The sequence below is a fragment of the Rhinatrema bivittatum genome, chromosome 1, assembly GCF_901001135.1.
Source record: "Rhinatrema bivittatum chromosome 1, aRhiBiv1.1, whole genome shotgun sequence".
In the NCBI taxonomy this organism is placed as follows: Eukaryota; Metazoa; Chordata; class Amphibia; order Gymnophiona; family Rhinatrematidae; genus Rhinatrema; species Rhinatrema bivittatum.
The window spans coordinates 500546099-500560345 of record NC_042615.1 but is presented as its reverse complement, the minus strand read 5'-3'; the positions used below and the strand labels follow the sequence as shown (position 1 = coordinate 500560345).

At 42.2% G+C, this 14247-nt stretch overlaps 1 protein-coding gene across 1 annotated transcript in view; it reads left to right on the top strand.

Moving 5' to 3' along the window:
* Positions 1-14247, top strand: part of NT5DC2 (5'-nucleotidase domain containing 2) — a 145575-nt gene that overhangs the window by 45031 nt on the left and 86297 nt on the right. The window contains exons 4-6 of the mRNA XM_029609701.1: positions 7513-7568; positions 8102-8195; positions 8519-8647. Of these exons, the coding sequence (XP_029465561.1) occupies positions 7513-7568; positions 8102-8195; positions 8519-8647 (279 nt within the window). The remainder of the gene's footprint in view (positions 1-7512; positions 7569-8101; positions 8196-8518; positions 8648-14247) is intronic.

Sequence of the window (14247 nt, the reverse complement as noted above, 5' to 3'; positions counted from 1 at the left end):
TACAGGAGAAGGGTATTGATAACATTTTACCTTTTGTTGATTTGCAGTCCCACATGCCTCGATCTTTTGATTACTGCTGCCAAAATGTTAATTTTCTCCCTTCAGACTTTCTTACTTATTTACAGATTCGTAGCTATATCCAGACCTGTATAGCGGGTTGTAAAAGGGGGATGACCAACGGTCCTTTCCAGAGACTGTTACATGTTAGTTCACTGAAATCGGTGAGATTATCTATGTACTATAAATTTTTGCATGATACCTCTCATTACCACTTACATCGCACCTGTGCCAGTGTGTGGTCCTTGGACCTGGCATGTGACATTTCGGTGAAAGCCTTACAAATGAGCGGGCAAGCAACCCATAAAGCAGCCATTAGTATACCTCTTAGGGAAACACACTGGAAGGTTCTCCATAAGATGGTGTTTTGGCCTCGTAAAGCATTTCTAGCAGGCATAGCTAGTTGTGGTGATTGTATTAAATGCTTTTTTCCTAATGCTACTTTGTTACATTGCCTGTGGGACTGTACATGTATTCAGGCTTTTTGGCTCCAGGTTTTCCAACACTATTCCAGTGAGACTATGTTGCACCATGAATGGACTGCCCAGTTTTGTTTGCTGGGCATCCAGAGTGGACAAGGATCTACTCTTAGTATGTCTTCCCTTCTGCTTCATAAAAGTCGACTGCTTGCATTACGCCTCATCCTACGTCATTGGCTATCTGATTCTGCGCCTACTATCCGTGAATGGACTGAGGCTATGTTTACTTTGTATCTGCTGGAAAAGAAATCACTAGTGACGACGTCCCGCAAACAACAGCTTCGATTTGCAGCTCTATGGGACCCATTTACTCAACCACTACCCTCCTCCCAGAAGGCGGATATACCAACCGTTTCCTCTCAAAATACAGACTTATGATCATATTTCTGATGCTTGTTCTTGCTTTCTGCCCTCTAACTTGGACTGGAGGTGGACTTCAATCCCATATGTGGTAGCAATTAGTTTGATGCTGGTGTCATGGGGTGGGGGGGGGTAACTAGGGGGCCTATAGGGGACTGGGGGGTTGGAAGAGGGTTATAGTTATTTCGGATACTCTCTTATTGTTTATTTGATGCTAATCTCATTTTCAGAACTACTGTTGTGTTGTTACTATATGCACTGTTCTGTTCCTTTGTCATTCCTCAATAAAAAAGATTTCAAACAAAAAAATACCTTATTAATCTATATTTACTTTATTGTAGTTTATAAATACATATTATGTAAAAAGTTTAACAAATGTCAGATCCAATTATGTAAATGGATTCATAAAAAGAATATTCTTTCCAAAAATGCAGAGAATATCATACTTACAATAAAACAGCAATAATCCTAATCATAAGAATTTAAGATTTGCCACAGGTGCAGAACATAACTGGGACATGCAAAAAGAATATATTCAAAGGCTAGTTCCACCTCTGTGATGACAAAACAAGCTCCCTCCAATGCCAAACGCTTTGTGAAGTAAGAAACATCCCTACAAACAATCCCACCTAGAACCTTCCCATTCCATACCATAACAGCAGTAACTCTCAAACTCAAACAGCAACATCCTTACCTTTAAAAAAACAAAACAAAAAAAGCAGCAAAGGCAAACATTACACCAAGCCCCAGAACACTAATCCACTTTGTAGTGAGCATACAGAACAAGCCAAACTGCTACAAATCCCTACTGAGAAACTACACACTAGCCAAAATACTGCACTACTTTCACACATGTGCAACACAGAGCCTTACCTAATACAGAATAAAGGACTACAAATTAGAAACAGACAAAACGGAAATGGAAAGCCTGAGAAACCAGCCTCAGCATCTGTGAATAACTGGAATGCTGAAGAAACAGCAAAATATAAATATATAAAATGCAGATTCCCAAAGATGGCATATTCCAATTACTGAAAGTCAAAATAATTTTTTTAAACCTTTGTCTGATCTTATTTTTCTAATCGGTTGGTCCCAGTCTTTGTTCCCTTGTCTATCTTTTCCTATTTCCTTTTTCAGAGTCTCTTTAAATTTTCTTCTCTCCTCTTGTCTTTCCTTTCTCCTTCATACACTCACAGATTCTCACATGAACTCAAACACGTGCTTGCTCTCACACAGGCTTCCACTCTTGCTCATACTCCACTCTCATATGCTCTCAAATGCAGGCTCTCATTTCAGGTTCCCACTCACACGAAGGTTTCTACTCCCACACACACAGGCTGTCTTAAATGTTCTGTCCTACATGCAGGCTTCCACTCACATGCTGTCACACCAAGTGTCTCACACCCACATGCTTTTTCTTATATACACACAGGCTGTCCACTCCCATGCTCTCATGTACACACACACACACAGGATGCTCACTTGCTCTCTCACACATACACCCTCTCTATCAGGGCCTTCTTGTTGCAAGGCTTCTTGTCGGGCCTCTCAGGCACCAGGTAACTCTGGGTGGGCCATGGCCCACCTGTGGCTACGCCACTGCTGTGGGCACATGGGTAAGAACATTTCTTTTTTGAGAATACACTGTCCTTGAGTTAATTATGTAGTTTGAGTGCTGGAAGGAGTATCTTTTGCAGATGGTGGTTATTTCTGTTGTCATACCAAATGGCCTTACAGTTGGACATATCTTTTCAAACAGAAGAAAAGATAATATAAACTAACATGGGTTTGTTATCCAGAAGTTTCTGTAATCTGGTACAAAGTGAAGAAAAGGCTGCTGATCCTTAACTTGACTTTATTAGGCCTCACTGGTAATGCTGAGATGATGTTCATGTCCAACCCAGCTTTGTTCTAACTCTAACATTAACAGGATGGTGCTCTGCACATATCTTGTCTAAGTTAGTTGGATTTCCATATTAGTCGGTCATCCTTCCAGTATTTGTATGTAAGCCAAATCTTCATAAAGGTGAAAAGGCTCTTTCATGCACTGCAAGAGAGCTGTTGCCTCCTATTTTAGTAAGGTGAAATCCATAGAAAATCCATCCACTTTTTTGTTTGACCCTAGTTGCCTTAGAATTGTGGTGATAAAATGCACCATGTTTAATCGGATAGTGTCTTACATGTCTTCTGTTGTGCTCAGAGGCCTGACAGAGGGACATGTCATTCCGTAATGTTAGAATAGTAGTAATTTATTGTCCATCTAAGGTCTACCTCTGAGATTTGCAAGGCAGTGACATGGAGTTCAGTCCACATATTCAAATCCTTTTATCTGGACACAGCATCCCTATGAGATAATGGGTTTACATTGTCTGATCTATCTCCTTGATGTCTTTAAGAGGTAAAGTCTATCTCTGTCTCTTAGAGCATAGATTTATGATTTCAGGTTATATTTTCGTCCTTTTATTTTTAATAAAAAATTACAATGTAGAAAAGTTTACCCCAACAAAACAATTTTCTGCTTATTGTGCCCCATTTTTGACGACGATAACTCTTAGGGCATCACCTGTGTGTGTGTGTGTGTGTGTGACTTAATGAAATGCTTGTCTTCAGAGAAAGCAAAGTTGCTTATCAGTAACGGGTGTTCTCTGAAGACAGTAGTTCACCAGTCACACTCCCACTTCCATTTTGAAATTTTTTATATAAACACGATAACCATTGTGCAAGGGCAATGAAAAACTTTTGTCCTTTCCAGAAAGCTTTGGAAGACTCTGGCCATTCAGTGCTGAGCATGGTCATGTGGCCTTTGTGTGTGACTGGTGAACTACTGTCTTCAAAGAACTTCTGTTAATAAGCAACTTCACTTTCTTTGTGGAGAAACCAGACAATATAGCCACACAACTGGGTGATGTCATCCGGTGCCACAAGTTCAAGTTTGTTTTTCTTTTCACTAGAACTTACCTCAGCCTAAAATTGTCTGCTATGCAAACAGTTGGATTACTGACTTTCCCTTCATGTTGCCACTTACATTTAAAATGAAAAGAAACTAAATTTAATTTTTAGTTCAGTTATAAAGTAGGTATGTTAGCTTAACTAGGGTCAATTTAAAAAAAAAAAAGTCAAGAGAATGCACAATCAACTTGTAGGGCCAAATCACGATTCAAAAAAATGTTCCATGTGGGAATGTTTTCCCATGTTTATTCATATAGAGACCTACAAGTGATATATGAATTGTTCAAAACTCAGAAAAGGTTATCTGACAGAAAATGGAGGTTTTCAACAATTCCAGACAGATGCTCATGAGAAGCTCCACAAGTTGCAAAAAAAAGGGGGGAAGTGCACAAGTTTTCAGATATTGAAATGAAAGCACTTACAATATACAGCTCTGAGAGAGCACAGACGCCAAGCACATTCGCTGTAGAAAGAGAATGCCGAAAAAATATTGATGCCAAGAAGAGGTATAAGCACTTTGACACCAAAAAAAAAGCACAGAAAATGTATTGACGCTGAAGCATGGCATGCGTCTATTGGCACCAAAACACAATGTTGCCACAATGACTGAAGAGCAGTGGAAGTGCCTCAGGGCTGAAACACGATGTAATTATATTGTCACCAAGAGGTGAAGATAAGTTCTAGCCAAAGGAGCACAACGCTGATGAATCATCACCACAGTGGAAGTCCATCTCCAGCCACCATAGAGAAATACAAAAATAGCATAAAAACCCATAACCAAAACTCAGCATCCAGTAGTATAGACTTTCCTCCCAAATTAGAACCAATTTCATCTCTCACCAAAATGAAGAAAACAATTTACTAACCCACTATATCCAGACTGCCTCTTTTGTGGAACAGCTATGATCAGATTTTGTGGCTGAGACTCCAGAGAAAGCAGTCTATCACAGGAAGAATTATCCCTTCCTGAAGGAGAAGACAAGCAAAAGACTTGAAGAAAAATCTCCAAACAAACTTCACAGTTTTACAAGACATAAGCCATTCAGAGAATTCCTTAGACTTTATGCATGCCATAAAATTTTCAGACACACCATCAACACTTGATTTGTCTTCAGGCCCATCTCCAGATTCAGTAGGTAGAACAACCCTGCCTGAAGACATGTCATTTTTACAGAAAATGTCTGCTACAAATTAAATTTAATCTACAAGAAAATGAGATTAAAACAAAGGAATATGAAAGCATTTATCAATTCATCCAATCACCAAAGCAGCTGAAAGCAATACTAATGCGCAAAACAAGATGTGGAAAATACCATTTACCATGATATCAGTAGCAAAAAACATTAACACAAGTATAAGATTCAAAATTGTCCGGGGTATACGGGGTATACAAAAATCCAACTGCCCTATGATTGATTAATAATGGAATCTGCATTTAAAAGGACCAAAAAGACAGGAACATACTTATACACACTACATGAAGATACCAGAGGATGGACCTAACGAGCAAGAAAATGTTAGTCAGCTACTCTGGATTCATGAATAGGTGCTCATCAAATGCAAATGGTTCAATTCTTGTTCAACAGCATTCAAAATCTAGAAGATTTAGCACACCAGTTAACTTTGGAACAGCAGATGGCACTTAAATAATAGCCACACTGGACTGTGAAGAATAAGACCAGAACCATTTAGGATAGTTTTGAAACCGCTTTCAGAGCATCAGCCATATCAATCTGTATCAGAATAATGGCTTGGCTTAAGACATCAGACTTAGAAGATGTTCATGAAAAACTAGCAGATATGCCTTGCATTAGAGAAAACGTATTTGGAGAAAGAGAGTCAAAGAAGCAGTAAAACACCTCTTCAGTTCTTATCTTCACCTTGATTGAATCATTCTTCACAGAAAAGATAGTCAATACAATTACCGCAAGAAATCGTATTATACACAGATGCTAAAATCCATGCTCTTGTTACAGACAACATCCACTGATACTGCTGTTGTGGTTGTTGCAGCTTTTGCACTAACAGCAGCTGAGAAGGCAAAGAAATAGAGCAGAACAAAGGCAATTGCAGCAGCCTACTCTGACCTCTTTCGGGGTTTTGACAAACGTGTTTGTAACAACTCATATTCAAATATTCCAGTATGAGGAAGACTTCATTATTTCCAAACAAACTGAAATCATATAGCTACAAACAAATGGGTTCTGAAGAAAATTGACAGGATATTTCCTAAACTTAAAACAGCCACCATTCAATCCTCCAGTTATTCAAAGGTATTCAATAAAACAACTAGAAGCTCTCAGAGGGGACCTAGACCACATATATTATGAAACAGCAGTAGAACCACTCCCTCAGTTGCAGACAGGGAAAGGATTTTATTCCACATTTTCTTCAATATTCCAAACTTGGATCTGAGAGCTACATCTCTATCTAAAGACGTAATAAAATCAAAATGAACTTTACAGTTTTTCCTCTATGGCAAAGAGGAACATAAGAACCTGGTTAACATCCGTAGACCTCAAAGACGCTTGCTTATGTATACCAATCCATGTGCAACACAGAAAATATCTGAAGATCAGCACTGTGAGTCTAGCTGCAGCTCTAAGAGTCTTCACATGTCTAACTGTAGTGGCCACCCAGTTAAAGAAGGATCTGCTAGCCTTTCCATACTTAGTCAACTGGCTAATATTGAGCACATCGTACAAAGAGTATGTTGCTGTCATTTATCCACCATTTTATGGAGTCCACTAGACTATCAGGCCGATGCAATACGGATGTGCTAAAACTGTGTCCAAACTGGGAGCCCGCTTTCCTAACGTGTGCCCATCCATCTCTCCTGGGCGCGAGATGCAGTAGGCAAATAAGCTGCTGCGTTAAAAAGGAGGTGACAGGGAGAATTGTGCGTCCCTAGCGCCTCCCCGGTATTGGGTGCCTAGGAGAAGTGGCTGTGCATGGGTTAGTAAAACAGATGCTCAATTTTGAGTGTCCATATTCCTAACCTGTGCACAGTCACGGGTTAGGAAAACGGGTACTTGTTAATTGAGCGTCAGTTTTCCTAACCTGACTGCCAGCAAGACTTCTTTCTTTTTTTTTTTTTAATTTTTGTACTCCTCTTTTCAGTTCCTCCGACTTAATATTTATTTATTTATTTATTTTATTTAACAGCTTTTATATACCGACGAACGTTGGGAACATCTCGTCGGTTTACAAGGAACAAAATTAAGCAACAGGCTTTACAGGGAACACAGAACTGAAGGGGAGTATAATCTTAGGAAAATGACATCTTAGTAAACAATAGAACTAAATGAAATTAGGGAGGGGCTGGGGGGGAAAGACAGGCAGGGGGGAGGAGTCCCCAGTTGTGTGGCTGTATTGTCTTGACTTGTCCATAGATAAAGCAAAGTTGTCTCTGGACAACACCTGTGTCCTTCTGTCCACAGGTAACTCACATGGTAGCACTGGCACAGGAAGCACCATGTATGCTCAGGAAAACTCCAGTAAAACAAAACCACAAAAAAACATGAGCTAGGACAGAGCAATACCTAACTTGATGTCGCCCAGTTGTGTGGCTGGTTTTCCTGCTCTCCACAGAGAATACCTGCTACAGGTAGGAAACTTTACTTTCAGTGCCTTATGCTCATTTTCCTATGTTCTAACTTCCTCCCAGGGCTTGCTTATGAAGATTGATGCTTTCCATTACATTCAGCTTGGGACTGTTTATCGGTAAGTTTTCCCAACTAACCTATCACTGTCAGGTTGGCCAAGATTGGAAGGGAGAGGATGTTTCAGTAAGGTTTTTCATTCATCAGAAAAATGATTGAAAATGTTAACAAAAAGTTTATAACAGATCCACAGGGTTTATTTAATCATTTATCAGTGGATATTGAGAGAATATCCTCCACTTGCTTTCATGTTTTGTGATGAGATCAGTTGGATTTGATTTGAAAGCAGTGGATAAGCTCTTAGAATCTATTGCTTAGTATGTTGAGTGAGATCATCCAGTATGTTACTTGTCTTCATAATCTCTCCTAGTGAAACCTTACATGCAAACTAGTCAAGATCATCTTCAGACAGGTGTCTGGATGCTTGTAATATTGATGTAGATTTGTGTTGCATTGGATGGGAGGACTTAAACAAAAATGGATGGTGCATCTTGCAAGGGTTTTTGTTTCTATTGTGGTGTGTTCCCTCCTTTAGTCTGGGATTCCTAGTAACCAGATATTTGCTCTTCCTCCTCCCTCCTCCCCATTCACCAGGGGCCTGAAGCCGGTCCCAGATGAGGAGGTAACAGAGCTGTACCAGGGAACACACCACATACCGCTTCACCAGGTCAGCGGGTTCTACGGCAAGGTAAGAGCTATGCACCATCCTCTTTCTCAGGGCCTATGTGAGGAGGTGGAGTGCAACCATTCACTCTATCAACCTGCTTAAAACGTATTCCTTATATCCTAGGTCACTGATACCTATCCAGAACCAAACTTTATTATAAGGCTATAGGTTCCCCTTATCACATACTTGAAACAAACTTGGGTCTGACACTGCATGATACAACACCAAAACATGGTGATTGTACTATTATTTGGGACAAGCAAACTTTGAATTATGGATTGTATTCTGGTGCAAGGAGGAGTGGCAGTTCCACTGATGCCAGGCCTCCTCTATATCTTCCACAGGGCCCCGCAGTGAAGCAGTTCATGGACATCTTCTCTCTTCCTGAGATGACGCTTTTAGCTGTTGCCAACGATTTTTTTATCACCAATGACATTGAATATGATCCCATCCACCTATACAAGGATGTGTCGGTAAGTTTCATCTCATTTTGAATTTCTCTGTGCCTACATGCCATGTTTCTAAATCAGTGATAGGAAGAGACCTTTCCTTATGTATTCCAGACCAGTCCAGACAAGTGGGTTATGTTCCCCTACCAGAGGATGGAGAAGGAGAAAAAAAGCTCAAAAGTTGATTTCTCTCCATCATAGGGGTCTGGTATTACCTTCAGCTCTTCAGTTTTTTTTTTTATAGGTCTTTGCTGTGATCTGTTAAAGCACAGTTTCTAAGGCTTTGATTTTTGGAGGAATAGAGGAGATGAGCACATTCGCCTGCACCAGCAAGAGTTTGCAGATCCTAGAGAGTTGTTAAGCCTACTTGTTGAGGACTCCTCATAGTCAGAATCAGAACTTGTCTTTCCAGAGGATAATGGCAGCACCCTTGTCTCCATTGCATCCCTGCTCCACCTCACTGAGTGTGCAGGCCAGGAAAGGCAGTGCAGGAGTCCTGAGAGCTATTGTGGCTTCCCCCAACCCAGTCTGAGTAGAGCTTGGTACATGCCACTTATTTGGATTAGTCTGGCATGGATGATGAAATAAAATCTAAACTTCCCCGTTAATTTTCTTTTGTCCTGCTACACAAGTTCAGAACCCACCCAGGAAAGCCAAAATGATCAAGGGCTATAAGAATATAAGTTGCTTATTGGGTCAGACCAAGAGTCCATCAGGCCCAACATCCTGTTTACAACAGTGGCCGATCAAGTCTTACAGTACCTGGCAAGTACCGAAACATTAAATAGATCGCATGCTACTGATGTCTGTAATAAGCAGTGGCTATTCCCTAAGTAAACATGACTAATAGCAGTTTATGGACTACTTCCTCAGGAACGTATTCACAGGCCAGGCATGACCAGGTATGCATACTGTGCATTTGCACACAGTGGAACCTAACCTGTTGGCAGCCGAAGGAGAGAGGCGTTCAATCCACCGGCAGCTGAAGGAGAGGCCCGTCTTCTGTTTATTGCATGTGGGTGCCCTCGCACAGCTTCTACAACCCCCCCACCCCCAAGCAGGAAGATCGATGGGCTTTGGTGGAGCTCATCCCACCATGGCCCAAAGATAGCAGGAGGCCTGCAGGACTGTGGTGGAGCTCATCCCACAATGGCCCAATGACTCAGGAGACCGCGTGTGTGTGTGTGCATGCTTGTCTGTCTGAGAGTGTGTAAGAGCTTGTGTTTGTGTATGTTTTGTGCCTGTGAGAGCCTATGTTTCACATAGACACACTCACAGTTATCTGTGAAGATGAGGAGAAGGCAGCCTGTGTATGTTAGAAAGAAGGGAGTGTGTGAGAATGAATGTTGTGCATGTTTGTGAGAGAAGATAAAACTTGTGCGACCCTATCTTCCCCCCAAGCCACGACAATCTCAGGGGGATGGAAAATCAGATCCCAGGTATGGAGAGCAGATTTTTAAATCCTTATTAGTTTTAATTATTGGGTGTAATTTGATTCTGCTCTTTTGAAATATTTAATTTTTTTGGTGGGAGAATAGAACATTTTTTAATTATTGGATTTTTTATTCATATTTTTGAAATATTTTGTTTGGGAAACTTTTGATATTCTATTCAATAACTGGTTAGAAATATTCTTTTTATGAATATGATTTTACTATTGTGATATTTCTTGATTTTAATGTTTTATGAAGAATGGTACTGCCTCTGTTCTATATGTGACTGAGTTGAGGTATTTTGCTGGCATGTAATTCTGTGAAGGGATCTATAGCAGCCTGTTATCCTAATCAGAGTTTTATTGGTGTTCTAGGGCCTGGTGTAATATGTGCAGTGTTGCCTTTTCATAGATAAGTTTATTAGGATTTATTATATTGTAATGGTAATTCTGTTTATTCATGGCTTTCTGAGGGCCAAGCTCACAACCCAGCACGCATTACAAAAAGTCTAATTCCATAGGAGCTCCAAGTGTTATTTGCAGAGTTTTTTCTGGTTGGCATCACAGGAGTGCATGCAAATATGATATGCATGTTGTGATATTTTTGCCTCAGAAAACTGTACTTTTGAATATTTTTCATGTAAAATTTGTTATAAATACATAAAGTGTGTGTGTGTGTGGGGGGGCATATGTGCAAAGTTGTAAGGTACCTAATACCCTTCCCTATCCATGGGTTCTGGGGGAGGGGTGGGCCTGTCAGTTTTTAAAAATATAGATTGCAGGACAGAGCTGGGCTTTATTTGATGGACCAAGGGCAGGCACTGAATGAATCGGGGGGCAGCAAAAAAGCTAGCACCGGCTCTGCTTATTCAAATCTTTTTTAAACCCAGCTACATGGACTATCTTAACCACATTCTCTGGCATCAAATTCCAGAGCTTACTTGTGCATTGAGTGAGAGAGAATTTTCTTCAATTTGTTTTAAATGTACTACTTGCAAACTTCATGGAGTGCCCCCTAATCCTTGTATTATCTGAGAGTAAATAACAGATTCACATTTACCCGTTCTGGTCCTTTCATGATTTTATAGATCTGTATCATATCCCACCTCAGTTGTCTCTTTTCTCCAAGCTGAACAGCCCTAACCTCTCTAGCCTTTCTTCCTAGGGAAGCTGTTCCATGCTCTTTATCATTTTGGTTGCACTTCTCTGTACCTTTTCCCATGCAACAATGACAATTTCAGAAAACTAAGCAGCACGTACGTTTTTGCCCACTCTGAAGGTAGTTGGCCTAATCATCATCACCTTCGTGTAGGGATTATCTAGTTCATGAGTTAATGACATTGGAGTGAAGTTTCTTGGTTGCATCATGTTTTGGTTGTAATGGTGATTTGGAAACCAAAGCAAACCATTGGCTTTGATTCTTAGCTTTGTCATAAATGGAATAGCTGAAGACAGCACCAGAACCCTTTAGAGGGAGTGAAGTCAGCTTTGAGCTTTTTTTTCCTGTCTCCATCTGCTGATAGGGGGGACATAACTAACTTGTCTAGACTGGTCTGGCAGGACTAAAGGAGAGAAAATAAATAGATAAGTATTAGAATTGTGAGTTTGCAAAGGTCATTTGATCTGAAAAGGTGAGCACTGGTTCCTAAGCAACTGGTGTTTGATGTGCAGAGGTGTTAAAGGGAAGTGTTTAAAAAAAAAAAAAAAAAAGTAGCTAAAAAGGGCAATCTGCTGGCAATGTGAATCCTTCAGAGGAAATTCTTTTGAAATAATTTTGTTTGAAGAAATTGCCTTAGAAGTACAGATATATAGGAAAGGAAAAACTTGAGTAAACCTCAGTCAGAGGGAGTGCTGATGGCAGAACTTCATATGCTGGTGGTAAGTTGGACTTGCTGGGAAAGAGTGCCTAAAATCTTAAAAAAAAAAAAAAAAAAAAATCCCCAAAAAACAAAAAAAACTTAAGGTTTAAACTATTACTGGCTATGTTTATTGTGTTTAGTTTTTAAGGCCAGTATTTGTGTTTGGAAGTAAGACTTTGGGTTTAGTGAGTTTGTATAAATTTAGTATTTGTTTGCCACAGTTAAGAGTGTACAAATAGGCTTTTTGCATAAGTTAATATTTGTAAATATTAGAATTGTGAGGTTGCAAACGTCACTTGCTTGATCTGAAAAGGGAGAGTGCGCTGGCTGAGCCTTCTGTGCCGTAGGCAGCTGTGGGTACCATAGTGTCTCGATGCACTGAAGGAACGGAATCTATCTTAGCGTCATAGAGCACCTAGGGCCTCTGTGGAGGAGTGGCGGCACCGACAACTAATGTTGGGGACTAGGACTGCTATTGAGGGCCATGGTCCCTCTCAACGCCATCAATGCCCTCGATCCCATCGAGGTGCGTGTGGCCACCCTGGATGCCATTGCGGTGCAGAGCTGCCTCAATACCATTGACATCCTCTGCCATGGAGGCCATCGGGCATGTTGACCAACAATTCCATTTGTTGCCACTCTCAATGCTGTTGAGAACCATTGACGAGGCACTGGTATTGCCATTGAGTGCCCTGGTCCCCCTCAAGTACTACTGAAGCTCTTGGGAGACAGGGGCGTCAGCCTTGGACGAACTTGGTATTGTTGAGCACTGGGGTTGCCTTCTACTCAAGGCACCCTGAAGCACTGAGGCATCTAGGTGTAGTGGTCCAATGCCCTTGAGGCTCTTCAGCGGTGTCCAGATGGGACACAGATGGGCATCACGTTGTCCCATCACTGGCCTGTGGCTGTCGGGCACCATGGATGCTGATGATCTTGGGGGCCCAGAGCTGCTGGGATCGGGGGGCATCAGAGGCCCTGCTGACTTCGTGCACCATCGGTGCTAATGAGCATTGAGGTTGCTGTCGAGGCTATTCTCAGCCATTGCCTTTGGTGAGGGATGCCATCAAGTTCGCAGCATAGACTCCCTCAGACTTACAGGTGAGCCGAGGGGGAACAGTTGATGGCACCAGCAGTCATTAGTTCCTTTGGGCACCGATGAGGCGTATAGGGCTGCAGAGTCTCTGCCTGCAAGCGCCCCTGGCATCCTCTGTACCACCAGTCCATCGATGCCTTTGGGCACCAGGGTCTCTATCGGTGCCACCAGGCTAACGATGTCCGCGCGTGCTGGGGATAGGGCTATATACCTTTGGAACTAGTCAAGACACGGTCAAGTGTCGTTGAAGCCCTGTGTGCAGCATTGTTTGGTGCCATAGATGCGATCCATTTTTGGTGAGTGCGAGAGTGCTGTGGGCACCAGTGGACATGGATACCAAAGGACCCTGACACAGAGCACCATGGGCACAGTCTATCACCATGGACTTCACTGATGCCATTCCATGAGGGAAATATCTGTGACCCATTCCTGATGCAATTTCAAAGGCTGTATTCAGCTTCTTGGAGCGTTATCAGGTACTGGGAGAACCATGGGGGAGATGTCATAGAACATCACCCACCAACACGCTGCAATCAGAGCCCCAGTGGTACTGGGGATGCCGTCGTCACGCTGTTCCTATTTGCTTCATTGGGAGTTAGTATGACAGTAGAGTGCAGCATACACGGTCGGGTTCGGCAGGGGTAATCTTTTGCAAGCATCTTGGGTGCTGGCAGACAGCATTCTCTGTCTTGTGCAGTACACAGCCATGCCAGGGTTCTGTCATTGTTGCATCAAGGTATCAGCCGCCTTGTCTGTTCTACACCATAAGGTGCTAGAGCACTGGTGAGGAAGGCACCATCACACACTCTGGTGGCTCGTATTGTGGCCTACGAGCTGTACATGACCCAATATGACTGCACCCTATGGAAGCAGGTCCAGGAGTGTACGGAGGGCCTTCCCCAGCAACAGCAGGAGTCCCTTGCAGCCATTGCCACGCTGGGGCTTGAGGCGGGTAGACACGAGGTTCGGTCTACTTATGACGTTTTCGAAATTGGAGTCATCTGCGCCAGACTGCTGGCTTGGCTCCAGGCCTCGATCTCTGACCGGACGTTCAGGACAGGCTTGCGGACCTCCCCTGTACTGGAGAGAACCTGTTTGGGGATAAGGTGGAAGTCATAGCGCAGTTGAAAGATCAGCGTGGTACTCTTCAGCAACTCCCCGCCAGCCCCTCTGAAGGCCTGTCTGCTGCCAGGAAGTTCTCCAGGCCGGGCTCTTGCAAGCCCTTCTACTGGCCAAGGAA